The 26,916-nt window shown below is 41.2% G+C and overlaps 2 protein-coding genes and 1 non-coding gene across 19 annotated transcripts in view, besides 12 other annotated features; 2 read left to right on the top strand and 1 right to left on the bottom strand.

The window, feature by feature from the left end:
• Positions 1-26,916, top strand: part of Apex2 (apurinic/apyrimidinic endonuclease 2) — a 161,233-nt gene that overhangs the window by 17,007 nt on the left and 117,310 nt on the right. The window contains exon 6 of one of the 15 annotated variants that reach the window (XM_011247879.3): positions 18,083-21,438. The exons of the other annotated variants lie outside the window; for them this stretch is intronic. Within the exon in view, the coding sequence (XP_011246181.1) occupies positions 18,083-18,127 (45 nt within the window). The 3' untranslated portion in view covers positions 18,128-21,438. Of the gene's footprint in view, positions 1-18,082; positions 21,439-26,916 lie in introns of those variants that run through there. 15 annotated transcript variants of the gene reach the window in all.
• Alas2 (aminolevulinic acid synthase 2, erythroid) lies at positions 578-23,783 on the bottom strand. Of its 3 annotated transcripts, XM_030251199.1 has the most exons (12): positions 23,715-23,748; positions 21,660-21,698; positions 18,856-19,051; positions 18,119-18,241; positions 17,157-17,267; positions 13,792-14,014; positions 13,077-13,261; positions 10,287-10,466; positions 7,275-7,439; positions 5,925-6,193; positions 4,537-4,699; positions 578-872 (listed from the first exon to the last, which is right to left on the bottom strand). In XM_030251199.1, exons 2-12 carry the CDS (start codon positions 21,681-21,683, stop codon positions 709-711), a joined length of 1,803 nt encoding a protein of 600 aa, XP_030107059.1. In that variant the 5' UTR covers positions 21,684-21,698; positions 23,715-23,748; the 3' UTR covers positions 578-708. The 3 variants fall into 3 exon arrangements, with proteins under 3 accessions (XP_030107059.1, NP_033783.1, NP_001095916.1); NM_009653.3 differs by lacking the exon at positions 21,660-21,698 and having other exon boundaries at positions 23,715-23,783; NM_001102446.1 differs by lacking the exon at positions 21,660-21,698 and having other exon boundaries at positions 18,119-18,196; positions 23,715-23,783.
• Positions 6,194-6,535: an enhancer, noted in NCBI's record as "Alas2R3 preCRMcc fragment". NCBI's record gives its function as "erythroid enhancer when transiently transfected in human K562 cells and when stably integrated in mouse MEL cells" and the evidence as "EXISTENCE:reporter gene assay evidence [ECO:0000049][PMID:17038566]".
• Positions 6,194-6,640: a conserved region, noted in NCBI's record as "conserved region; intronic region that is well-conserved between human, dog and mouse". NCBI's record gives the evidence for it as "EXISTENCE:sequence alignment evidence [ECO:0000200][PMID:9642238]".
• Positions 6,194-6,739: a biological region, named in NCBI's record as "Alas2R3 erythroid cis-regulatory module".
• Positions 6,240-6,739: a DNAseI hypersensitive site, noted in NCBI's record as "HSS 5 found in erythroid MEL cells but not in fibroblast NIH 3T3 cells; the nucleotide coordinates are approximate for this feature". NCBI's record gives the evidence for it as "EXISTENCE:in vivo cleavage assay evidence [ECO:0001075][PMID:2780318]".
• Positions 6,344-6,349: a conserved region, noted in NCBI's record as "conserved region; conserved GATA1 site B that binds to GATA1 and is important for activity of the orthologous human enhancer". NCBI's record gives the evidence for it as "EXISTENCE:sequence alignment evidence [ECO:0000200][PMID:9642238]".
• Positions 6,380-6,385: a conserved region, noted in NCBI's record as "conserved region; conserved GATA1 site A that binds to GATA1 in the orthologous human enhancer". NCBI's record gives the evidence for it as "EXISTENCE:sequence alignment evidence [ECO:0000200][PMID:9642238]".
• Positions 6,395-6,402: a conserved region, noted in NCBI's record as "conserved region; conserved CACCC site B that binds to Sp1 and is important for activity of the orthologous human enhancer". NCBI's record gives the evidence for it as "EXISTENCE:sequence alignment evidence [ECO:0000200][PMID:9642238]".
• Positions 6,458-6,465: a conserved region, noted in NCBI's record as "conserved region; conserved CACCC site A that binds to Sp1 and is important for activity of the orthologous human enhancer". NCBI's record gives the evidence for it as "EXISTENCE:sequence alignment evidence [ECO:0000200][PMID:9642238]".
• Positions 21,248-21,449: an enhancer, noted in NCBI's record as "Alas2R1 preCRMcc fragment". NCBI's record gives its function as "erythroid enhancer when transiently transfected in human K562 cells and when stably integrated in mouse MEL cells" and the evidence as "EXISTENCE:reporter gene assay evidence [ECO:0000049][PMID:17038566]".
• Positions 21,341-21,346: a transcriptional cis regulatory region, noted in NCBI's record as "GATA1 binding site 2". NCBI's record gives its function as "important for Alas2R1 enhancer activity in transiently transfected K562 cells" and the evidence as "EXISTENCE:site-directed mutagenesis evidence [ECO:0005528][PMID:17038566]".
• Positions 21,341-21,364: a protein binding site, noted in NCBI's record as "Alas2R1 region spanning GATA1 binding sites 1 and 2". NCBI's record gives its function as "important for Alas2R1 enhancer activity in transiently transfected K562 cells" and the evidence as "EXISTENCE:chromatin immunoprecipitation evidence [ECO:0000226][PMID:17038566]".
• Positions 21,359-21,364: a transcriptional cis regulatory region, noted in NCBI's record as "GATA1 binding site 1". NCBI's record gives its function as "important for Alas2R1 enhancer activity in transiently transfected K562 cells" and the evidence as "EXISTENCE:site-directed mutagenesis evidence [ECO:0005528][PMID:17038566]".
• On the top strand, positions 23,755-23,815 carry Mir3620 (microRNA 3620). Its single transcript, NR_106147.1, has one exon. It is a non-coding gene; the product is annotated as a microRNA 3620 (primary transcript).

The following is a 26,916-nucleotide window of genomic DNA, read 5'->3' as shown; positions in this document are numbered from 1 at the left end:
TCCAGGGTTTGAGTTACCATAAGTCTCAGGGAAGATGGCCACCTTGGCCAGTAGAGTTGGGAGGCTTTGTTGGGAGCCTTGCTGTGAAGACCTTGTATACTGTAGCCAAGCTTCTTCCTTCACCTTGCAGAAGGATAGGAAATCCTATAAGATGCTATTGGAGAAAAAGAGGATAGTGGATCAAGAAAGAATCCATTCCTTATTCTGGAAGATTTCTTGGCATGGGGAAGCCATTATTCCCAAAGAACAGCCATTCTTTAGTTAAGACCTATTCCATCTTCTGACCTCAGAGGCTACCTGGGGCTCACCTTTCCAGGTCTCCCATTGAAAAGTAGAGCCCTGTATTTTTGTCTAAGTTATTGGGAAAGCCACTTCAGGTTAGCTAAGGAGTTTAGATCTTTGTACAGCTTCCAGTACAGATTAGGGGCATTTCTTTCCTCTTCCTAAATCTGACTTTTCCTATTAGTAAAATAGAGTGATTAGACCAACAAGTAATCTGTGGTTTCCCTGTGAGGCTAGACTTGTCTGAGTGAGTGAGTATAATACAAATTGTCTGCTCTTCTGTCTACCAAAGGGCTATGAATGTTTCAAGTTGCTCTTTATTTTCAGAATCAAGTCAGCCAGAAGCACACAGGAAAGCAGAGAGCAGGAGGAAGCCCAGCCCCAGGGGGAGTGCAGGTGGAGCTGGCATCCAAGGCAGCTGGCTCCTTAAGCATAGGTGGTAACATATTGGGGTCCCATGTTCCCAAAGTAGGATCGCTCCCACTCGCTCATAAGTTCAAAGTGCACAGGACGATGACAGAAGTTGCATGCAGCCACAGACACATCTTGGAGGGGCAGCCCCACCTCAGTCCAGGCCAGCAGCAGCTTCTCTGAAATGGAAGAAGAAAAGAGGGAAAGAATTGGTTAGACCTGGTCTTCTAAAACCTGTGTTGCTACAGATGCGCTAAGGTCTTGTCTCCCTCTATCCTTTGAGGTAACTTGGGTCCAGAAGTAGATTTACTTGTCTGCTTCAGTATAACCCACGAATGCTACCATTTGTCTGTGGGTCCTAGGATGTATAAAAGACAGGAAATCATGCCTGTGACAGGATTTAAAACCATGCTGTGCTAGCCTGTATCTCTCCCTACATAAAGAACATGTATAGGCCCAACAGTGAATCTCTCTGCTTAGAAAATCCTGACCTGATAAAGACAACACTAAAAGGAATCATACTGTCCTATCAGTGTTGTGAGCACATTCCTGGGGTGAGCAGGGACCCAGAGGAGGGAACAGAAGCTGCTGTGGGAAGCACTTCAGGTGTGTGACTGGTTTTTGTTTTTAACCCCTTTTCTGCTCATCCCTTGCTGGTATGATCTGGTCTTGTGTTCTTAACACCATCTGTGTGCAGATGACTCTGAATTTTTTTACTTCCAGCTTTCCCAGAACTCTGTCTCAGTTTCCAGATTTGTATGTCTAATAGCGTCTCTGCTTAGCTGCCTAATTCTAATTAGCTGTCTAACACTTTGGACAAAACTGAATCGATCATACCTGTCCTCCACCAAGCCCTTTCTGCTCATTTTTTCTGCCACTTACCTATGGGACTCCATCCACACCCATCTTTTGTTTCCCAAAGATAAAGGGAATATTTTTGTCTTTCGGTATTTGCTTTGGACTGTTCTCTGAGATGTCTGTTAGGTACTTAACTAGCTAACCTCATTGTCTCCTTCAGATCTTCTCTCCAGTGTCACCTTAATGTTTTCTACTCTTGCCATTCCATGTATATGGTCCTCCTCCAAGCCAGTACCTGCCTATAGTACTTCTTGTTCCCCCTTTCTGCTTTCTGCTTTCCCTTAACACTTTGAACTAGAATGCTAATTGATTTTTTAAAAGTTGTTACCCCTTCTACTAGAATTAAGCTTAATTCTAGTAAAAAAGGGTTCTGTGTTTTGTCTATTCCTCGCTCTCAAGCACAGTGCCCAGCCCACAATAAGAACATGATAGATGTCTATTGAAAGGATGAGTTAAGACTAGAAGATGAAGGGAAGTAAGCCTGAGGGGATAATGAATGATGAAGTCAAGAGAGCGAAGCACAAGGAGAGAACTTGAATTGATTGGATACACTTAGAGAAACAAAACGCCTGTGGCAGGCCAGGACACAGACAGCACCAGGTGCAAAGCACAGAATGTCATACTAGGGAGCTTCAACTTTGCTGTATAATCTAGGGGTCTCTACAAATTTGGGGCTAAACATCCTTATTAGTATAAATGGTTTAGCATGTACTTCTAGCCTACATTTATCTATATATTATGTACATTTGTCATCATTTCGCACATTAAACTCTGATATATTTTCTCATATGGTGGATCAGATTTTTTTAAAGATTATTTACTATGTATATGGTGTCCTGCTTACATGCATGCCTGCATGTCAGAAGAAGGAATCAGATCCCATTACAGATGGTTATGATCTACTACGTGGTTGCTGGGAATTGAACTCAGGACTTTGGAAGAGCAGCCTTAACCTCTAAGCCGTCTTTCCAGCCCTGTACCTTGAGTACCTTATCTTAGAAGAATGTGGCAGGCAGTGAAGAGGTTTAGGAAATGGAGCATAATTGTTGGGTTTTAGAAAAATTCCTCTGTTGGTTAGCGTGAGAACATTTTAGAAGGGAGAAAGAGAAGCAAGAAAATGAGGGGAAAATATGGATGTATTTTCCAGAAACTGCAGCAGAGAAATGAAACTATATTTGAAAGAAGTTGAAGAGAAGAGGTGCAAGATTTCAGGATGAGTTGGCTGTGGGAATAAGGGACTGGTGGAGTGGTGGGAGATGTCTCTAGTATATCTTTCCTGCAAATGTGAACACTCAGACACCTAAGCACCAAGAGCTCTATAACCAAATCCTAGAGCTATAGAAGAGACTGAACACAAAGGCCCAAGAGTTTGAACCACCCATTCCTACAAGCCTAGTAGCTCTAACCATGGAGATGTGAGTTAGAAAGAACCCCTAGTGCCTATGTGACCATGGGCCAATAACTGTTTTTAAGCTTCAATTTGTACATAATACAAAATGAAAATTATAAAAGTATCTCTATTATGTGAATTAAATGGGTTAGCACATTTAAAACAGTGCTTGGCACGTGGTAAGGAATGGATATTAGGCAGCTTTATTTGTTTTATTGATGTTTTTAAATGAATGAATGGATTGACTTAACTATCTTCCTCAAATTATGCTGCATAGTCTGTAGACAGAATGACTTGTCAGTACATGCCCTCTGCTTTCCTATCTAATCACTACTCCCAGAATTCCTTTATTCTAGGATCTTGGCACTATATCCACATGCAGTTCAATGTGGACCACAAAGACTTGCTCACCTATAAATTATTTGAACTTTTACTTAGCCACTCAGTTCATCATATTAGACTAGTACTATCTGTATCTGTTTCCTCTGACAATCATTATTGGTTGTGTACATATATTTATTTTATGCCAGAGACTTAGAATGAACACCTGCTGTGTTCCAGGTTCTATATTAAAAATATACCTTGACAACATATATGTATATGTGTGTGTATATATATATATACATACACTCACATATACATATATGTATATAAACATGAAAACAACAGGTTATATTTTAGTGTATGTACACACACACACACACACACACACACACTCATATATATGTACACACATATATATATGTACACACATACACACATGTATTGATGAAAAACAGGCCATGAATTTGAAGGAGAGCAGGAACGGGTATGTGGGAGGGTTTGCAGGGAGAAGAGGGATGGGAGAAATACTGTAATTAAATTACAATCTCAAAAATGATTCTAACAGAAATATAATAAACGTTGGGTGAATTCACCAAATCGCCATCTTTTAGGGTAAAACCCAAACTCCCCAGGTCACGTCTACAGGCTTCTAAGCATTATTTATGTTGTCTTTGTAGCTCATAGATGACACCCACTCCCCTCTTTCTATCCCCTAGTCCAGTAATTCTTCTGGAACTGCTGGAATTCCTTGAACTCCTGATTCCCCTTCTTCCACCTCCAAAGTGCTGGGATTTTAGGCATGCGCAGCCGCACTCAGCTGTTACTGTTCTCCTCACCTTTATCCTTTTTCTTTGTGTTCTTTCCTCTTCTAGGAGCACCTCGTATTAACTTTCTTTTCTTGGTCCAGAACCTAGTAAGGTTCAGCCCAGAGGTCCCTTCCCCTAGGAAGCCTATCTTAAATCCTAAAGGTGAAGGTTAGGCCCCTCCTCTCTATTCCCACAGTTTCCCCAGATACTGTTGTTGTTAATTTTTATCTCACCTCACATCATTGTATCCTCTATTGTTTCTGTCTCTGTGATCACTCCAGCTAAACTAGAGCCCAGGGAGTCTACGGGCTGTTTCCCAATCATTTATGACCCTGGTATATAGCCTGACATACAACAGATGGTTCAAGAAAGATTTTCCAAATCGAATGGAATTTATTCTCCCAGCTTTTTTGGATCCTGGGGTTTGTGGGTAAGAAAATATAGACACCCATGCCGAGGACTTACCCACAAAGTTTTCCATCATCTGAGGGCTGTGGTGGGGGGAGGGGGCCAAGCGCAGTAGCTCCTCACCACGAGGCACAGTTGGGTAGTTGATGGCCTGCACATAGATGCTGTGCTTGGAGAGCAGAAGATCACAGATCTTGCTGTTGAGTGCTGCATTACCCACCTGGACTCAAAAGAAAGGGCTTTCAGTACCTCTTACCCTGGGGCCACCATTGCACACTAGCTTTATTAAGCAGGCAGAGGGAACCAGATTAAGGAGCACCACTGAATTTGGGGACAGATTGTTTTGCATAAAGGGCTTGGGCCAGCAATGAGATGCGAAGAAGGGATAGAGCTGCCATCTTGTCTTGGTACTATTTGTACAGCAAGAACATTGGTTAACTTGGGGTGGTTGGAAATCCAGGGCAGTTCTGAGTTGTTGTCACTAGTTTAATTTAAACATTAGATAGTTAGAACTACTTGGCTCTCTGTATCTGTGTTCTTTAAGTATGCAACCAGTCTCAGATAAAATTTAAATATCTTTAATGTACAGACTCTTCTTTTTGATACACTTTAACTACTAAGTCGTTTTTATTTGAATTTGGTATTATTGGTTATCTAGAGATGATTAAATGTATATTGGAGTGCTGAATGGATTATATGGAAATGTAACACTGTTTTGTATAGCTGAATATGAGCATTTATGGATTTTGATGGGCCATGGACAGAGCTGGAGCCAAGCCTCCATGGATACTGAGAGATTACTATTCTTTCTTTCTCATCCAGAAAATTGTTGTAAGAAGCATCATTCTCACACCTGGATTTACCAGGCTCACAGAAATATATGCCATTTAAGAAAGGAATAGGACTTGATTTTAGAAGTGAGAAGAAACATTTCAACAGAGCTAGTGATCTACAGTACCAGCTATTTCTATGGTTGTTCATTGTATTGTTTTGACCTCAACTTGTTAATAACAAGTATGTTTTACAGTATAATCAGGTATGACAGAAACCTGATCAAATTGATAGCCTTTACTTCATGTTGTATGCTCCAATGTTTTCTATTCCACCCCCCATGTTTATAGGCTAAGTATAACACACTAAACTGATTTTGTAACCCACTAATAGTTTTTAGAAACAATTTGAAAACCACCAAATTATAAGCTCAATATTGTGAGGGTCAGAGTGGTTTAGTAATAGTGGGGCAATGGTTGCTGCTGAAATGACAGGTTAATCTATAATGGCTGATCTTTCAAATCAGGGGCCAAAGGTGACAATAAATTGTGTGTGTGTGTTGGAGGGGGTGGATCATAGTGATGATTGAAGGAACAATTATCAGTTTGTTGCAAATGTGAAGGTTCCAAGAACAGGGAGGTGGGAAAGGAAATGGGGAAAGGTGGAGTTCTTACCCTGATGGGGATGATGTGGCTGGGACAGGGGATAACAGGAAAGCCCCTGTCCATTAGCAGCTGGCGCATGTGTTTGACATTGCGCTGGTGTGCCCGCCTCAGGGCTTGACCCTCCTCTCCCTTGAGTAGGCGCACAGATTCTAGAGCCCCAGAGAGCACCATGGGAGGCAGTGAAGTGGTAAAGATGAAGCCTGCAGCGTAGGAGCGCACCATGTCCACCAAGTCCCGAGTGCTGGCTATATAGCCACCGACGCAACCAAAGGCCTTGCCTGCAAAGAAGCAATATTCAGTCCCCAGAGGGGCAGGATCATGCCCCTGGGAACACAGGCAGGGACACTAGAAGCTGGGGCTTCAGACTCGCTTCCCAGTCCTCTGCACATCTCTCCTGTCCATGTTAGAGCCTTGCTTCTGTGGTTCTGAGATAGGACTGTCACATACTGCCATGTGTGATGACTAGATAGGCAGGAGCAGGGTGGGGACTGTTACTTGGTTAGGGCCTGGTTAGGAGAATAACTAAGATGAGGCTTGGAGCTGGGTGAGGAGGAAAACAGTTTTTACTCTGGTTGAACCCAGCTGTTTTGTCCGGGTCAGGAGCCTTTTAGAAAAACGTTTCTAGACTTTCTTGGTGACTCTGCATTGAGATGGGAAAGAGATGATTTGGTAGGATAAAAGCCTGGGGTTTTAATGAAGAATTTGATGTCATTTCTATAATCCTTAACAGATATTAATGACAAGGTGGGGTCCTGGGAAGATTTGAAGGAAAGAGGGGAAAGAAGGAGGAAATGATGAAATTATAATCTCAAAAAATAAATAAAATAAAAATGGTTCATGTCAAGTTAAAAAACAAAAACAAAAAACAAAAGCCTGGGGTTATAAATTCTTTCCCAACAACTGTTTGCTGGGGGTGCTTCTCCACATTGTACATAAGGGAAGCCTTTATATACAAGTGTTTGCTCACTGCTGGCTAGCTTTATGTCAACTTGATGTAAGCAAGAGTCATCTGAGAGGAGGGAAAATGTGTAAGACTAGGCTGCAGGAAAACCTGCAGAGCATTTTTATAATTAGTGATTGATGTGGGATGGCCCAGACCTTTGGGGGTAATACCACTGTGGGCTCATGTTACCGTGTTCTATCAGCGAGCAGGCTGAACAAACCAAGAGGAGTAAGCCAGTAACCAACATCTCTGAATCAGCTCCTGCCTCCAGGTTCTTACCTGGTTTGAGTTCATGCCTTGGTTTCCCTCAGTGGGCTTGTGATACAGGATATGTAAGCCACGTAAGCCCTTTCCTCCCCAAGTTGCTTCTGACTATATTTCATCATAGTAATATTAACCTTATCTAAGCTACTCACCAAGAGTTCCAGAGATGATGTCAAGCTTGTGCATAATTCCATCACGCTCCCCGATACCTGCACCCCGGGCTCCATACAGTCCTACAGCATGGACTTCATCTACGAAGGTCAGGGCTCCATACTGGTGGGCCACATCACACAATTCCTCCAGAGGACAGATGGCACCTGAGAAAAGCCGAGGCAAAGGAGTAGGAAGTCATAACCCTTCCCTAGCTCCATTTCTTGTGTTCTTCTCACTTAAGCTTACTTTGGCTTAGAAAAAGGTGTTGTACACAAGGAGGCAGGTGTCTGCCATCATTTGGGAGTATTCCAAACATCAACCTCATGAGCCACACCCATGCCCCAATTCTTCGTGTTTGTCTTCTCCCTGGCCCTTTGCATTTCCTCATCTCGTCATTATTTTTAATTCATTCTGACAACTTCATTACTGTTGTTTTCAAACTCTGCTGCCGTTATGGGTTAGTACTTTTCTATCTAGCGGTAGCAGTTGCCTATTTGATACCTGTGTTTAATGTGAAAAAAGTCACAGTCTGCTCTGGCTTAATACAATCCTCACTTCTGAGCCACTCAACCCCATTGGGCAGGAACAACTGATAAGCCATCCATATTTTTACACTTCCCTGGCCCTCTTTGTTTCTATCTGTTTTGGATTTCTGTCACTGTCTTCTTTTTGTACTCATATCCTTCTTGTGTCTATTTTTCTCTCTCTCCCTTTCTTCTCCACCTCCTCTTTTCTGATCTTTTTTCTCAGTGTATTCCTTTCTTCATGCTTTTTCTGTACCTTTGGGTCTCATCCCAGGATTCTTTGCGGTTTTGCATTATTGACTTTCCTGAAAGTGTCTCTGGAAGGGTGGTTTGTCTTTGAGGAAGCTCTCCGTCAGGCTCAGTCCCAGCAACTTAGAAGCTATTTCATAATCTATACCTATTTACAGTTTTCCATGCTATTTGAGATGTCATCTGAATTGGCTTTGTGGCCATTGTTAATATTCTAAGACACTATCTCTCCACCCACTAGAAATTGCTGAGGTAAAGAGAGTTGTAATACAGAAGAAACTTCTTAGGATGGAAATAGGGGCCCTAGACCAGGAATAAAGACTGGGGTTGGGGGAAGGAGAAATCCATCTCTAGAATTGACCGATTAGGTAGTTTCCACAAAACCAACCAACCAACCAACCAAACAAACAAGGAGCAGTTCATTTACAGGTATAACTAGTGTGATTGCAGGCTATAATTCCCACTAGAAAAATTTTAATAGCTGTACCATCTTAAAAATACGCAAATGTAGTTTTTTTATGATTGTAGAAATGTGCTAGTAGACATGACAGTGAATTCCCATGTACATTAATTCATTTATTGCTCAGGGCTAGTCTATTATTATTACCTGCACTTTGCAAATAAGCTAACCACAACACAAAGCAACTTAAAAATCTCACACAAGTTGCTGGTGAAAAGGCTGAGCCAGGGAGAGAGCCTAATGAGCAGCCTAGTGACCTGAGGTAGATTTTCAGAACCAAAATGGCAGAAGTGAACTGACTCGGCAGTTATCCTCTGTTCATGGCCACCCACGTGCACATCATATATAACAATAATAATTATTCTTTTAAAACTTGCTTAAGCTAATAAATGCTTATGATAGCATTTGAAGGTGAGCCATTTGTGATTGCACGATGTTTATGGTGCTTGTGGCTATAAATTGGGGAATACTAAGGGTCCTCCATTGTTTCAGTTAGAAAAGTGGCACCTTAAAAGGAGATGAGGACCTCTTCCTTTAAATAAAGCTGGAAACAGATCCCTAAACCACATTACTTCTGGTGCACAGAACCAACAATAGACAGCTCTAGACCTTATTTTACTTGTTATAAGAAAGGAAGCAGGAGAATAATATATAATATATAATATTATATATGTTATATATATGTCTACATATAAAAAAATTCTGTTAAAATATATTAAATGCAATAACTTTGATCACCTATTATTCTACAGCCAGACATTTTACCCTGAAGAAAACTCAGGCCCAGAGAATTTGAGAATTTCCAAGGTTGCACAGATAATATGTATTGAGGATGGGATTTTTTTTTTAAAGACTGGTTTTACTTTTGAGGACTATTCAACAGAATCTGTACATGGTGGACACAGCCTAAAATAGGGGTCCTCTGACTTCTGAGCATGTGCTGTGGGTACATGAGCCAGACAGTATAACAGGATGAAGCAGCCTCAAACACAGGGGCTACATCACTGTGGAGTGAGGGGCCAGCTGAGTGGCTTGTATGTCTTCCCCCAGGCCAAGCTTCCTGGGAGCTGGAGGCCCCCATGACTCAAATTCCAACTCAGCCATGCCAATTTTGCTTGCCTCCAACAACTAGGTGGCATCCACTTGGCTGTTCTCTATGAGCAACTTTAGGCTCAAATTGTTTTGCATAGAGGATGGGATTTAAATCCACATCTGTCAGACTTGAGAACCTTATGTGACTGTAGGGCTTCCTAGTATACCATGGAACCCTAAGCAAGAGTTTATAAAATTTGCCACTGTAAAGACCAGACATTACCACAACCGACTTGCATATCATTCCTTATGAAAAGCGTGCCATGCAAGGAAATAGAGTTTTATATCCTAGTATGAGAATAATCATTTTGCCATCAACTGAATGGGGGAGTAAGACAAACTCTATTCTCGCTGGGATTTAGCTTTTTTATGTGTAAGAATGTAGAAGCGGCCTCTCCTTTGGAGTTTACTACCTGTGTGACTTTTTGACTCCACTTGTTTATGCCTCAGTTTCCTCATGCAATCATCATCATACCTACTTAATAGAATTAATTATAATAAATAATAATACTTAATACCTACCACTACTAATAGAACTTACTGCATAGAATCATCATGAGAATTTAGTGTTTTAAAATATATAAACTATGAATAAGTGCATAGCACACTAATAGTTGCTTTTGTCATCGTGTTTATCATGAGATGTCAGTACTAGTAAACATGTTCTTGAATACATGTATACTTACCATCCATGGAATGAACAGTCTCAAAAGCCACAATTTTTGGTGTCTTGGGATCAGACTTCTCGAGAAGTTTCTTCAGGTGGCCTGGGTCATTGTGTCTGAAGACAAACTTGGCTGCACCACTGTTGCGAATGCCTTGGATCATGGAGGCATGATTGCCTGCATCTGAGTAGATCTCACACCCTGAGGAAACAGATGTGTAATTCTTCAGCTTCTATCTCGGCCTGCTTTACCTTTTGAGTCTGACCTGGCAGGAAAGGAAAGCTACCTACTTCCTTTCCCCTCTGATGACCTGGTCTTTTTCGTCCTCCTTTGGAAACATTTGTGACACATCTCTTCCCCCCTTGTAACTCCCCTGCCCAGGACCTCTCTCCAAGGATGCCTAACTGCTGTCTCTGACTTTCTTGGGGGAGGAGAAATTCAGTTTCCCAGGAACCTTGAGTTTGGCAATGACAGGTTTAGTTTTATTCTCCATACTTGGGAAAATCAAAGGTTGGAAAAGGATTAATCTCATAGAATGCTTCTAGACTTAGACAGATGCAAGATTCTCCCTGGTCTACTTGATACTTCACCTTTTCCAGGTAGCACCCAAATGTTTATAATTACAGGGATGGATGCTTATCAGGTTTCACTGTTGAGATTATAGGATCATGAGAGTCACAGCAAAAGGAGCAGACAATAGCCACTTTATTGCACAGGGAAGAAACCTAAGCTAAGCATCAGAAAATGGTTTTCTATAGGATAGGAAGAATGCAGAGATTTTTACTGGGTCATACAGGGAGGGTAGGGAAGTAGGGAATGTGGAAGAACCCCCAAATTTCACAGATATCAAGGAATAACTGTAGCCTTCAATAAAGTAAGGGATAGCTTCTCTTTGAGAAAAATGAATCACGTTTTCTTCCACAACTTGGCTTGCCTAGCTGTAAGTTCCTTGAGATCAAAGCCCGTGTCTTTTTATCTTTATATCCCTTCTTCACAGTATAAGGCACAGATATTAATAAGGAAACGTTTTTAATGAGTAAATGAATAAACAAGTGACTAATGTATAATCGAATGAAAGAGTAAGAGAGGGATGGCAAAAGATGAGATTTAAAAGATACCTGTGTAACAGAATTCAGGTTTTTTTTTTTTTTTTGAGTTAGGATCTCATTGAGTAGCCTGTACTTGACTATGCAGTACTTTGGACTCAGCCTTCCAAGTAGAGTGATTACAATAAGATCTATCGTGCCCATCTTAGGATTCAGATTACCTGGAAGCCATGGCACGGAGGTTACATTTGTTCCTAGAGATAACAGGGGTCCATTCAAGTATTTTGAACAGGGTAAAGACATGGATAGATTTGTGTAATAAAACATTGTTTTGAATGTATGAACAGTATATTGTAGACAGGGAAAGAAGAAGTCAAGGAAATGATGTTGGTTAGACTAGAGTGGTGGTAATATAAGCAAAAAAGTGTTGGGTTCTATTGGTTGAGGAGTAAAGAATTGATCAGAAAGAAATCCTGAAGATATTAACTGTACTTAGGGGTTGAGGAGTAAAGAATTGATCAGAAAGAAATCCTCAAGATATTAACTGTACTTAGGGGTTCTGGATGACCTAAGAAAAAGTGTTCAAGTGGTAGTGACATTTGAAGTGTGCACTGAAGTAGCAGACAGCAAATACAGAGACTTATCTCATGCATTTTGCCTTTTATAGGCGGAGGAGAGACAAGGCAGGAACTAGAGAGTGATGTAAATGTTGACGCAGGAGACTTATTTAAGGAAAGGGGATGGCTAAAGACACAGAGGGATCAAGGGTCAGTGAGGGTGAAGGACAGACATGCATGCATGCACACACACACACACACACACACACACACACACACACACGCACACACGCACACACATATACACACACGGAGAGAGAGAGAGAGGTTTCTGAATTTGTGAGTGGATCGTGCACTGGTAGAAAGAACAGTCAACAAGAAAAAGGCATGTCCTACACTATCACAGGAAGCCAAGAGTGAGATGAAAACTGGGGATGTATGGAAGCTGGCAAGTGTTTTATGGCTCAAAGTTGAGGATAATGCTGTCTGATGTCTTTTACTTTCAGGGTACTAGGAGGGGAGGACTTGGCAAAACTGTCCCAGAGACTTGAAAAGCTCTGAGTAGAGGTTGTGACATTTTAGTGGCTTCTCTCTGAGCCCAGGATTGACGTAGATGTGGAACATTGTATCGGTCTGAGATTTAGACTGATGGAAGGTATATGAGGGGACTAGAGAGTGGGACTGTGGGAAGATGGGCTCTGGTGTAAGGTGAATGGATGCCTTTAGGCAAAAGACAGGAGATATATTTCACAGTAAAGGGAAATGAAGAAATATCTGTACGTAACTAGATTTGGTTTCATGTCGATAAATAAGGAGAAGCTGTCCAGTGGTTTCTATATTATTCCTGTAGTAGGACATGGGTTTTATTGTAAGAGTGAAGGATGGAGGTAGAGGTTTTATATTAAAAAAAAAGTTTTAAAAGCTCTGTAGAGACAAAAGACTGTATGTGTTAGAGAAAGAATGATGAATTTGTGGTGTTAACTGTTCTGTAAGGTTAGGCTCTGGTGCTGGCCTTCAACCTAGGTATGGAAGGAGTAAAGACAGGGGAATATAACCTTGCACTGGCAAGTCTATGTGTGTCAGGCAAAAGGGATGAACAAGTGGAACAAGCAAGCTCAAAACAGTGGCGGCATCCAATGAGACTGGATGCTTTATTGCAGGACCCCAGCCTTGAACATGGCTCTCACCATCTCACACCTTGTGCTCACCTGGCAGAAGCTTGGCCAGTGTAAAGAGAGTAGAATCATTGGCCACAAAACAGGAGGAGAAGAGCAGAGCTGAGTCTTTCTGGTGTAGTTCAGCCAGCTCCTGTTCAAGCTCCACATGAAACTTGCTGGTACCTGAGATATTGCGAGTGCCCCCAGCTCCAGCTCCATGATTCTTCAGGGTCTCCCTGGCCCCAAGAAAGTGGAAGACAAGGAAAAACAAAACATAACATTGTTAGGCACTGAGGAAATATGAAAGCCTTCCTTAATGTGGTCAGTACTAAAATAAGAGATCCAGTGTAAAGGCTGTCCTTGGTGACCAAGTAGAGGAAAGAAGGAGACACGTAGAGATATCCCGGGATGGAGGTAGAAAGTAGAAGTAATTTGAGTAGTTTGGAAAAGCTAAAGGAAACCTTCCTTTCCTCCTTCCTCCATCCCTTTCTTTCTCCATCCCTTCCTCCCTCCCTCACATCATCTAAACTTTGGTTTCTAGCTCATGAAGTCAGTGAGTCTTTCTTAGTTTCTATTATCATCTGTCACATCAAACAATCATTAATCAAGCATGATATGTTGGCTGACTTAGTTCATATGTGAGGAGTAGATATACTTGGGGGCCTTGTACAAAAGAAGTGGCAGCAGAACCAAGGTGTTCACAGCTAGTATGGCTCTACATCTTTGCATGTGACCCACAGCTCATAGTCCACACTCTACTACTTACTCTATGGCCTGCAAGACACGAGGGTGTCTGCTTATGCCCAAATAGTCATTACTACACCAAACAGAAACATCCTTTGATGCCATAGATGCCTCGGAGAAGTGTTGGGCAAAGGGGTAGGCATTAGCCCAACGATTCACAGTCTTGAACACACGGTAGGTGTGGTCCTGTTTCTTCTCCATGATCTTGTCTCTGAAAAATTGGTCATAACCGAAAGCCTGGCTTCCTGCAGGAGTAGAAATAAGAGATAAGAATAATTCAACTCAAATTGCTTCCTGGGTAATCTTTATTTTAACCATGTTTTGATTTTGTCTTTTCTCATTTGTCTTCTTATCTATTCATTTATCTGCTCAACAAATGTCTTACTAGTCCTCATTCACTCTTTTCTTCTATTGTTTAATGTGATATGTGTCTGTGACCCTGTGTGTGCATACATGCAGGTGGGTTGATGCCACAGTGCATGTGTAGAATTCAGAGAACAGCCACAGATGTCAGCCTCTATTTCTATATTAGAGAAGAGGGTTTCTTGTTCACTGTGGTGTACTGCAGACAAGCTGGCCCTTCAGCTTCCGGGAATTTTTCTCTTCTATACATTCTGTTTCTCAGTTGGAGCACACTGAGATTATCAACACTCGTACTATATCTGGCTTTTGTGTGGATTCTGAGGACTCAAACTCAGGCTGTTGGGCTTATACAGCAAGCATTTGACCCACTGAGCCATCTCCCCAACCCTGGTTCACATTATCTCTCTGCCTTTTTATTCAGCTATCCTTCAGTTTACTCATTAACTCAGTAATACATTCAGAAATTTAGTCAGGCTTTCTATGCTTAGCATAACCTCATCCTTCTTTCCAGAGTCAGTGTGGAAGATGCCTTACAGGAGTTACCACTTCAGTCCCAGAGAAAGGAACATTGCTAGACCTAGTTTCTAGCTGTGTCTCTTTTCACCCAATAGTTATTTATATGATCCTGAGCCAGAAATGAATCCTCTCTACTGAGAAAATTAAGCACTCAAAATCCCACAAGTCATCTAATTGGTAAATGGGCTGATGAAGCAAAGAGACTCAAAAGAAAAGCTAAGATGGACACTGAATATTTTAAATCCTTAGCTATCAGGGAAATGTAGATTTAAGCTGCTTTTTAGTTCCATCTCACTTCAGTCAGAATGGCTATTGTCAAGAAAACAAATGACAACCAATTCTGGCGAGCATGTGGGCAAAGAGGAAATCTTATACACCAAGGGTGGTACAGCAAGTATGGAAATCAGTGAGGAAGTTCCTCCAAAAACTAATAGAGGCTATAGAGATAACTCAGCAGTGCATGCTGTTCTTGTACAAGGCCTGACTTTGGTTCAGCACCCACGTCAAGTGGGCTCACAATTGCCTGTAACTCTAGCTCCAGGGCATTCAACACATCTGATCTCTAAGGGCGTTAGCACGCATGTGCATGCACACACACACACACACAATTTTAAAATGATAAAAATAAAACTTTTCAAAAGAATCAATTTTAAAAAAAAAGACCAAATATTTGAATTATCTCTCCTGAGCATATCCCCAAATGACTCCAAGTCAACATACAACAAAGAAACTTACACATCCATCTTTATAGCTACACTCTGCATAGTAGCTTGGAAATCGAACCAGCCTAGATGTCTATAAACAAATGAATGCATAATAAAGATGTGGTACGTATAAACCAATATAATGTTGTACAGCTATAAACCATGAAAGCCTGGCATTTCCTGGAAAACTGTTAGAGCTGGAAATCATTATGTTAAACAATTTGAGCCAGACAGAATGACAGATATTATATGTGTTCTTTCATATATATATATATATACACATACATACATATACATTTACACACATATATACATATATATAGATATATATACACATATATGGCTTAAATTTTAAACTGTACATTGTGTATATATTTGTGCATGCGTGTTTATAGGTCAAAAAATAGAAAAGGGAATATATGTAATAGGAACAGCAATCAGTGAGGGCTAACTAGGAAATGAAGGGGAGCCAGAGGACAGAGGAAGAAATGAGAATAAAATATAATGACACATATGTGTGGTGATGCCTTGTGAAACCCATTACTTTGGATGCCAACCAAACAATTTAAGGTCAAAAAATGGTTTTAAAAGAATCCTTTTATGTTTTAATGTCCCTGTATGTAGAATGACGCTTAGAATTCTTTTCTTGCTGAAGTGTGAAAATCTGAGGATAACAGTAATAATTGAGATGGAGTTATTAGAGTATCATCAGAAACATAATAATAATAGTGGCTGTGATTAAAACTAGCTAGTATCTTGTTATATTCTTGTGGCTGGTATTAAGGAATTCCCAATACATATAAAACCTACTTCCAGGACCCTTAAAGATGCTATTTTTTTGTTTCTCATAGAAACCTTATATGGAGAATTCTGTTACTATCTGTTTGTGACAGATGAAGTGACTGGGGCATGAAAAGAATGGCTAGCTGGACCAAGGTCTTATAGCAAATTAATGCCCAGCAAGGAAGTGAGTGATACATTTGGTGTAGATAATGAAAAAGGTAAAACCATTGCATTTTCTTTGTGTATATTCATGTGGATGTAAAGCTAGCATGCAGACTAAACCGGAAGAATACAAAAGCCATAGAAACAACCTGAATTATTATGAATAATGCTGTATCCACACCACAGAACAGAATTTAGCCATTAATATTGATTATGCAGCTCTGTATGGATGGACACAAAGAGATAATTAATATGAGGTCACATTCACAATTGGACAAAGCAGACAGTGATTATGATAATGAGAGGGGATGGGAAATTCTCTCTTTCTGTGTGTGAATGTGTATGTGTGTGTCTGTGCCTCTGTGTATGTATGGCCAAAGGAAGATATGTCTGGGAGAAAATATAACAAAAAGTCAATAATAGATGGTAATTTATTCTTTATTTTCCTATATCTGTTAAAAATATTTTTTATTCCTATATTAGAAAAATGAAGCAAATTCTATTATGAAAAATAAACATAGGAGACAGGAAGGGAATCTGTGAAGGGTGAGAAACTTTGAGAGAGCGTGGGAAAGAAATAGTGGAGGGAAACCTAATTTTTAATGAGACACCAGAACGAGCTGGAAACACCACATGACTGTAGATGACGCTTCATTTTTCTTATCATAGATGACTAAGTCTTTGAGTGAAGTGAATGCATTACAGAAGTACAGCCTCAGCAACACTAGCACTAAGACTTCCTTTTGCAGTCTCTTTGATTTAGAAGTCTTTGCATTTCCTCTGTTCTCCTGTGTCACACACCCTTTCAGCACCTACTGCCCTGTTTCTGTGCCCTTCATTCCCATCTTGGCAAACTCACCAGTCATATTGTTCTGAATCAGGTGGGGAACTGCCCCTTCAGTCTGCTCTGGCTCCTGGAAACTAGGAAATGAATGGCTTCGGGTGGTTGAATCCATGGTGCTCAGCAGGTCTGATAGGGAATATGGAACTCATTGGCATGAAGAGAGAAAACAAGACCGTATTTGTTGTCCTCTTTAGGTTCAGGGTAATGTATAGACATTCAAATTTAGAAAGTATACATGACTCCTGGAGTATGTGTCTGTAAAGTAAGCATCCACTTGTGTCCCTATAGCAATGCCTAGAATGTCCAGAAACCTTCTGCAAGGTGGCTTGCACTTCATTGCCCTTTAGGTAAGGTAACCAGACTATGCACCCTAGCCCCTGCACTTGGGAGTACCTATTAGTTTTCCTTTCTGAACATCATTCAATTTCAATACTTTTTTCCTTCAAAGTGGCCTGTGAAAGATGCCAATAATATGGTCATTGCTTAAGTGTAATCGTTTTGGGTGCTCGGCCCAGATTGTCCTTGAACTCTGTACCCTTATAAAGATTGTTTTATTGAAAACAAAACGATCTTTGAATTTTTTCTAATAAAATTGATAATGTAAGATACTTGGGGGGGGGAACAAAAGCTAGTTAATGGACTATGTGTGTCAAAACTAAAGGAAGTATCTATCCTCTTCTCTTTTTCCTTAATACAAACACAATATGGTTTGCTTCCGTTGAGATCCTAGCCTTTTGGATTCCATTTAGCCACTTGGGACAGAAGAGGGCCCATTTTAGACTGATAGCTATAAGTTATGGGGATTTGTGCATGTGTATGTGTTGGCAACTGCCTATTATGGCTCCCCTGCAAAAGGCTAAGACTTCCCATCATGAAATGTCCACTAGCTTTCCTTGGATTTGCCTAGCTCAAGAGTCTGATAATGTGGGCTCAATCATTAGGAATGGAGTTTGGATAAGATGGAGGTTGACTCCAACCTGTCTTGAAAGTCTTGACATCCTCTTGAACTTCTGGAGCTGCCCTCTGCACAATCTTGCTCTTCCTGTCTTGGAGTTCTGACAGCATGAAAGGACAATGGCTCTTAGCCCAAGATGGAGAGTCTACACAAGGTAAGAGAGTAATTGCACATTCATTCTTAGCTATGTATTCAGCTTAGCAATGATTACTGGGACTTACTATATCCTAGAGACCCCTAGGATAGAGACTAGGAGTTAAATGAATCTGGTTTCACTACTAGGGGAGTTTCCTAAGCAGGGAGAAATAGCACATACACCTTGGGAACAATGGGATGAGAGGGTGGAAAGGACATATGAAACAATACAAGGTATAAGGGATGTGACCAGATAGGCTAAGAGTCTAGGCCAGGTTTACAGAAGCCATAATGTCCAAATTCAGTTTTTAACAAGAAATTTGAAGGGAGATAATACTATAGGAGAAGGTTGTATGTCAAGAGCAAAGGCAAGGGATTGTAGGACAAGAGAACAGATTTGAGCAATTTTAACATTGTTTAGCATGGATAACTCTATAAATACCCTGGAATTTATAGAGTAATTTATATTTACTCTATAAATATGCTGAGTATATATATATTTTTAGGTCAGTCCATTCTGCCTTGACATTTTCACATCAACTCTCCAAGCTATTAGGAAATGACGAATTTAGAACTTTATCTTTATGACTCAGAAATTCCCATTTGCCAATAACCTCTTCTTACCTCCTCCAGCCTTGGTTGCCTTAAGATGGATTTGAGAACAGGTTGGTCCTTGAGTGGCCAGGATGGGGCAGCGTCCAATACTAAATAGGAACTGGTAGGTTTTAGCCACTTTGCCCAGGAGGCCTGTGGGGCCCTGAGAGAGCACTGGACAGGACCGTAGCAACATAGCTGCTGCCACCATCCTGAGCCCAAAGTCCTGTAGAAATTGTGCAAGAGATGAGATTCCATCATGAAAGCCTGGCCAAAAGTCAAAAGTCATGCCTGTTTAATTCTTTGCCTTTAGTTTCCCACTCAAAGCTAGTTGTCTTCCTCAGATATCCCCTCATTATCCTTCTCAGCAAGGAGTCCTAGTGTTAAAATATGAGGGAGAAATGAGAAACACCACTAGAGAAAGTGGCAAGTTGTAACTAGAGGCCAGAAAACTTGGCTTCTTATTTACTCTGCCACCAGCTGCTCAGTGATTGTGAAGATCATTGAAGTGACTTTGTGCTGAAGAGTGACAGCTCACAATCCACACCTGTGATCAACTGTCTTCCAAAGACTGCTATCCTCAAACAAATGAAGACTCTGCCCACTTATGTGGACAGATGCCATTTACAGGAGCTCCTGAGGCTAGTCCTGCTGTGTCCAGAGAATGCTCTACCAGAGATGGGAAAGGAGTTTAAAGCCAGCTGTCAACTTGAGATCCTGGAAACAGGAAAGGGCAGTCATGTGCCCTACAGGCTGTGTACTACCAGGTTGGTATTTTGATATGTTTGGATTTTTTTCTTGACTTTTTGGTTAAACTCTGATAAAGAAGGGTGTACAAATAAGACCCAAGGAGGCTGGAAGATATAATCTATGTAGATCAGTAAAGATGACAAAGGCTTAGATAGAGAAATGAAGGGGGCTGGAGAAAAGACAGGGAAAAAATGAACAGAAAAAGATAAAGCAAATGACACATAACTCTCATTGAGTATTGGCTGAATTTTGGAGTAAATTAATGATTACTATGATCTTCAAAAGGAGAGCACAGGGAGGTGGGGAAAAATCAAGACAACTTCAGAAGGAGAAAAGAAGAGAGCCAACAAAAGTGTAGTGGTGGAGGAGGAAGACCTGAAACTGAGAAAGATATCAGAACTGGAAGGGAAAAGAGCAAGGTAGAGATAGAAAGGGACACAGAGAGGAAGACTGATGCCGAGTAACAAGACAAGAGGATGATGGGAGATGTAGAAAGTAGGGCAAGATAATAAGACAAAAGAAGGAGAAGCAGGAAACATACTGGGAGGGACAAATGTTAGGTAGTCTAGAGTAATATAAAGACTGAAAATTAAGCAGGAGAGAAAGGGATCTAGCAAGGGCATTGGAGCACCAAGATAAGAGGGTTAGACTATACAGGCTTAAGGGAGGGGGATCTGACCCTGCTGGAGTGGTGGTGGGAGAGAAACAATGAAAAAGACAATGGCTTTTTAAAAATCTAAAAGCTCAAGAGACAGTGGTAGTGGCAGAAGAAATGGCTTAGTGGTTAAGAGGAAATACTGTTCTTCCAGGTTTGCTTCCCAGTACTCATGCCGTGTGGCTCACAACTGCCTGGAACTCCAGCTCCAGGAGATCCGAGGCCTCCGGTTTCCACTGGCCTGGCACTCATGTATACATACCTGTGACAGAACCAAACATATACACATAATTTAAAATAATAAATCTATATTTGAGAAGGAAATGGGTGGGTGAAGGGGGGAGGGAGGAGGCCTCTAGGGAGGTAAGATTGAGACATACCAAAATGAAAGACAGAACAAGAGGGGGAAACAGATTGGAAGGAAAGAGCCAATTGTAGAGTCAGAGTCAATGAGTAGGAACAAGATGCAGGACAGCACAATCAATAGGAGAGAGAGGAGGAAATGTGGGAGGGCTAAAGCCTCAGCTCTGCCAAGAAGCCAAAGGCTCAGTGTATAAGGCCTTATTATGTGAGAGACAAGGGAACAGAAGGAATTCTTGAGCCTATCCTATTGGCAACTTCTTTTATCCCTCTAATCTCACAGAACAAGCACCCGCCTCTTATGTTACAAAGCCCAGTCATCTTATTGCATCTTAGGACATCCTCCCTGCCTTTCCAGGCTGTCACAGCAGCCTGAGTTAGTTTGTAGGCCCAATCATATGGGCCCTGGAATAACAAAAAAGCAGAAAGCTGCTTGGAAGGATTAAATGAAACAAACAAAACAAAACAAAAATGTGAACCTTTCAGCATGGTAGTTGGTGCATAAAAAGTTAAATTTTTCTTATCTACATTCTGGTTTTCTAGTGTCTTCATTCAATGTTTTTGGACAAGGCACTTCTCCTTTCTGGGTTTTAGCTTTGATCAGTTGTCAGATGTGAGGTAATTCTACCTTGATCACTCAGTAGGCCATTGGTTGGATCCAGTGCCTACCTCATATCTGGAAATAAGAGTTGCCCTTCTGACTGCCTGGCCATGAAGGCTAAAGCACTCAAGGCTGAGCCTGCAGACCATAGATAAAGCCCCTAGAGCTTATCACCATTAGAGTCTGGCTACTCCCTAGGATGAGCCCAGGGCGTGGGAGAGAAGAAGAACCCCTTCCTGGAATCACGTCTAAGCATCTGGCCAACGCTGGCTCTGGCAATCTGTAGGGAGTCAAGATGTCCCAGTTCCTGCAGGTTTATACAAACTCCTTCTCTGACACTGACAATAGCATTGAAGTATATAGTGAGACAGGAAGCCCTTAAGATTAGAGGCAAAGTCCTGCCCTGGAATGATGGTTGATTAAGGCCTACTTTCCATGTAGAAACCAGAAGAGGTCCAGTGGACTCACCATTTTTGTGGGGCTGTTGGCCATAATATACTGAGGGTCCTGGGAAAAATACAGAGTTCTTGATGTGAATTGAATTCTTGAGTTCATTTTAAAGCTCCAGTTACAATTTCTCTTGTCCTACACTGATCTTCTTGAACATCATTATGACCTATAACTTTGTATTTGGATTCTTAATGTCCATTCCATAACATTCTTAATATGAGCCAGGAATGAGTAAAGTTGAATAGAGGAAGCATTTCAGGCAGGGTATTAAGAACATAAGGTCTTAGCTGGGTATCTCTTAGCTGGGTATTTTGACACCACAGCAAGCTGTGACAACAGGATCCTAAATTGCATATTAGTTTGGGCTGCATAGCTCCCAGTCAGTTAGGACTAAGTAGCAAATCTTTTCTCAGACAAAACATACTCTGGAGCCAAGGAGTCACATCATAAATATATCAGAGTTCCACCTTGCTTATATCAGACTAAGTCTGGAAAGCTGGAGATGAGATTTTTGTCTCATTTTGTTACTTTTTTACTGTATGTGTACTTTGGCTCCCCTGCTCCCCTCCACCCTTTTGAACTTTACTTTCTCCACAGACATTGGATTAGATTGGAAATTTCATAATTTATCTTCTGGTTCTGATATACAAACATTAACAAAGCTCTGACCATTGTCAATGTTCTACATACATAGACTTATTCAGTCCTCAGGATGATGTTGGAAATAGACACCGAGGTCCCCAAAAGATCTGTGACTCACCCAAATTACAAAACTGTTAAGTAAAGGAAGCAAAATTTCAGCTTAGGCAGTCTGGTTCCAGAGACTTCTAACTTAGCGACCATGAATCTATGGTCCAAACATTCCCGATTTTCATAGCTGGGAAGTTGACTCTAGACACCAAGCCACTCTGTTACAGTAATTTATGACCAATGCTTTCTCCAAATGTTCTAAAGTAGGATTTGGGGTACTATTGAACATTTATGAATTCATTTCACCACTTAATGATTTATATAACCCACTACATAGAAAAGATTTCGAGTAATTTTAAAACTAAATCAAAGAGGGACGGGAATTCTCAAGACAAGTGGCATCATTACTCAAAGGGTTTTTTTCCCTGTATGTCTATAATTCCCTTTTAGGTCAGCACCTAATTTGCAGTCCCATAGGCCAGAAAGATCAGCTGGGCCACCATCCCAGCAGGGAAGCCAGAAGCCACTCTTGCAGCTCTTCTGTCCCCTGTCTCCCATTACTTGTGGCTTGATATTAAGAATCATTTAAGTCTGGAAAAGAATCCCTTGCTTCTTCCAGTGAAGCATCAGGCCTTATCTCCCCTCCTAGTGCCCTCTTTCCAACCCTGGAAAGTCAAAGGACAATTAAAAACAGAAGAATGTATACCACAAAACTAAGAAATTTGTGGGAACTGTGGGCAGGCCCTTTTGTCAAAGGATAAATGACCTGCCTGGGATCTCACAGTGACTTAAGAGTGAGACTCCAAATCTGCCTTTTCTGTACAATGACAATTCTCTTCCGCCTTTTCCCTTTATTTCTACTAATTTTGCAACCTCTCAATTCCTGCATCTTGCCTTACCATTCTTAACCACCCCCCCTCCCCCACAAAAGCCTCCAATTTTCCTTCCCTGGATCTGACCCCCTACCCACAAGGCTCTGAAACCTCACACTCTGTTCTAGGCCAAGCAGATGGGAAAGTGTCAAGTGATAATGGGGTGACTGGAGAATTTTGGAAGAAATATGAAGATGCCTTTCCTAGAGAAATGGGGGAGAGGAAGAGACAGAGACAGAAGGAGACTAAGGAGACAGAAATGGGTTTTGAGGGGTTGAGGAGATAGAGAAAAGTCCTTTGAGGGAAAAGTAACAGAAAGCAGGAATGTCAGACAGAGAATTAGTGAAGTAAGATGAAAGTACTGGAAAGTAGTAAGAGAGAGAGAGAGGGAGAGGAGGAAGAAAGGAAAACCCCCAAACAGAAGAGAGTTTCTGTGAAGGTCAAAAGTCCACCCAGGGTCAACATACAGTGTTGGTGAGAGCCCAGAAAGAACACTGAAAGAACCTCTTACCTGTTGCCCTGCACTGAGGACGAACCAAAGACGGTGAGTGCTGTGGGCTGGGCTGGGAAGCAGCTTTCATCCCAGCCTCCTGCTCAGCCCCGCCCACCCCACCCCACCCCCTTCCGCCTCGGCCTTAAGGTATCTCAGGCCTCTGCTAAAGATAAAAAGCAAAGTAGTCTCCTTTCACTCCCCTTGTTCTGTGCCTTCTCTTTCTGTTTTCTTCCTCTACTCCCTCTGGGGTAGTGAAACTAACTCATTCGATTTTGAGATCAGACCATCCTTATAAATCCAGGGCACCTTCTGTAGAACCATCCCTCTGACCTTCAGTTCCCTCAGCCATGAAGGAGGCCACTAAAGGCAAGTCCACGTGGAGAGGACCCTGAAGTCAGACATAGAATACACTCTCGGCACTCTAGGCACTGGGGCTCTGAAGGGTTCTAGCTGTGAGCCTCCATGGAAAGTAGATCAACTCAAAGGATGTTGTGTCACTTCAATAAATGAACAAATATTTGGCACAGTGCTTAGTTTGAGAAAATAACAGTTTGTGTTGATTCAGTGGTTTTACTCTGTACCTTGAGGGGGTAATTACTTTGCATTGATTAATTAAGCCTCATAAGAATCTTAAGACACTTGCTCTTAATGTCCACAGTGGTCTGGGAATGAAAATCATTTGAAAGAAGGCTGCTGATGTCATTGTGGTCATGTAGAAGGAAACCCACAGCACTGGGCTGGTTTGTGTGAATTTGTAATGGATTGGATTCTAGAAACAGATGTTCAGGTCTTATTCTCAGGTGTATATCTATATTTATTTTTCAAAACTAAAGAATTTTAATTTCAACAGTCAGATAATAAAGTGATTATTCACATAAAAAAAGAATCTTAAGACAGAGGCACAGTTATCTCTGTCACAGATAAAGACCCTAAGACTGGGAGGGTGGGCTACTAATAATTGCACATCTACAAAGTACATACCTCGGCTACAAAGTTGACAGTATGCTCCCAGAACCCACACTCTCCTGTACATCTTAGAACATACAGCTAAAATATTAGTTTCTCTGTTTTCTACCCCTTTTAATATTTTCTCTTATATTGTATTCCCCATGCCTTTCCTAAGGCTAGGGCAATGGAACTATGGCCATATGCCAATAACTAATGGAGGTCTTTCCATAAAAGCCCACTATTTAGTGGAGTTACAGTATTAAATCCAAAGGTATTATAATTAAACACACCCTCGTGGGTGGGAATGTAGGACAGTCCCAGGGATTACCCCTCTCCTTTAGGAATAACTTTGTGACCTCCACATAAGACCAGAGACACTGAAATTAATAGAGGAGAAAGTGGGGAAAAGCCTCGAAGATATGGGCACAGGGGAAAAATTCCTAAACAGAACAGCAATGGCTTGTGCTGTAAGATCAAGAATTGAAAAATGGGACCTCATAAAATTGCAAAGCTTCTGTAAGGCAAAAGACACTGTCAATAAGACAGAAAGGCCACCAACAGGTTGGGAAAGGATTTTCACCAATCCTAAATCAGATAGGGGGCTAATATCCAATATATATAAAGAACTCAAGAAGCTGGACTCCAGAAATTCAAATAACCCCATTAAAAAATAGGGTTCAGAGCTAAACAAAGAATTCTCAACTGAGGAATACTGAATGGCTGAGAAGCACCTGAAAAAATGTTCAACATCCTTAATCATCAGGGAAATGCAAATCAAAACAACCCTGAGATTCCACCTCACACCAGTCAGAATGGCTAAGATAAAAAAATCAGATGCCGGCAGATGCCGGCGAGGATGTGGAGAAAGAGGAACACTCCTCCACTGCTGGTGGGATTGCAAGCTTGTACAACCACTCTGGAAGTCAGTCTGGAGGTTCTTCAGAAAATTGGACATAATATTCCTGGAAGATCCAGCAATACCTCTCCTGGGCATATACCCAGAAGAAGCTCCAACTGGTAATAAGAACACATGCTCCACTATGTTCATAGCAGCCTTATTTATAATAGCCAGAAGCTGGAAAGAACCCAGATGTCCCTCAACAGAAGAATGGATACAGAAAATGTGGTAAATTTACACAATGGAGTAGCTGTCTCGTATGAGGCTATGCCAGTGCCTGGCAAATACAGAAGTGGATGCTCACAGTCATCTATAAGATGGGACACAGGGCCCACAATGGAGGAGCTAGAGAAAGTAACCAAGGAGCTGAAGGGGTCTGCAACTCTATAGGTGGAACACAAATATGAACTAACCTGTACCCCCAGAGCTCGTATCTCTAGCTGCATTTGTATCAGAAGATGGCCTAGTCGGCCATCATTGGAAAGAGAGGCCCCTTGGTGTTGCAAACTTTATATGCCCCAGTACAGGGGAATGCCAGGGCCAAGAAGAGGGAGTGGCTGGGTAGGGGAACAGGGTGGAGGGAGGGTATAGGGAACTTTCGGGATAGCAGTTGAAATGTATATAAAGAAAATATATAACTTTAAAAAAAGGAATAACTTTGTAACAAATAACTTTGGATAATTGTGAAACTATTTGCACAAAAAGAAAATTCCTGGGCCTATAATATGGCTCATCAGGCAAAGGTGTCTGTTGAGTAAGCCTGGCAGTCTGAGTTCAGTTCCTGGAAACCATGTAATATTGGAAGGAGAGAACCAACCCCAGTTTCCTCCGATATCTACAGGTGTTCTATGGTTCCCCTTCCTGCATATGCACATATAAAATAAATCAATTATACAAAAGTATAAAGAGATTTCAATTTTGATATTGCTAATTTGTCCTATGTGTATGGTATGTTTTCCCACCAGTGGGGTGTCTGTGTGTGAGTCTATAGGTACTAAACATGGGAGTCTCTGTTTTCACTTGTTTTTCCTCAATTATTAATAAGATTGGATATCTTTTCATATATTTCTTGATCATTTGCCTATTCTTCATCTGAACCACTAGATTTACGTTTGGCCCATTGTTGGGATGAGTTGGCAGTATAAAGGGATGTGTTCTGGGGTTACAGTCACCTGAATTATTTTATGTTATATTATATTTGTATGGTTCTCTAACTCCTGACTCCTTGTCTATAAAATGGGACTATCATAGCATATATACTTTTGGATCATTGCAAAGATGTCATTCATATTATTGTGTTTTTGTAGGCCTTTAGGTCATTAGCTGTAGCAGTCCTTTAAGAAGTATGTATATTGTTTTAATTAGGGTATCTGT

The sequence above is a fragment of the Mus musculus genome, chromosome X, assembly GCF_000001635.26.
Source record: "Mus musculus strain C57BL/6J chromosome X, GRCm38.p6 C57BL/6J".
Lineage (NCBI taxonomy): Eukaryota > Metazoa > Chordata > Mammalia > Rodentia > Muridae > Mus > Mus musculus.
This window is presented reverse-complemented; position numbering and strand designations above follow the sequence as displayed.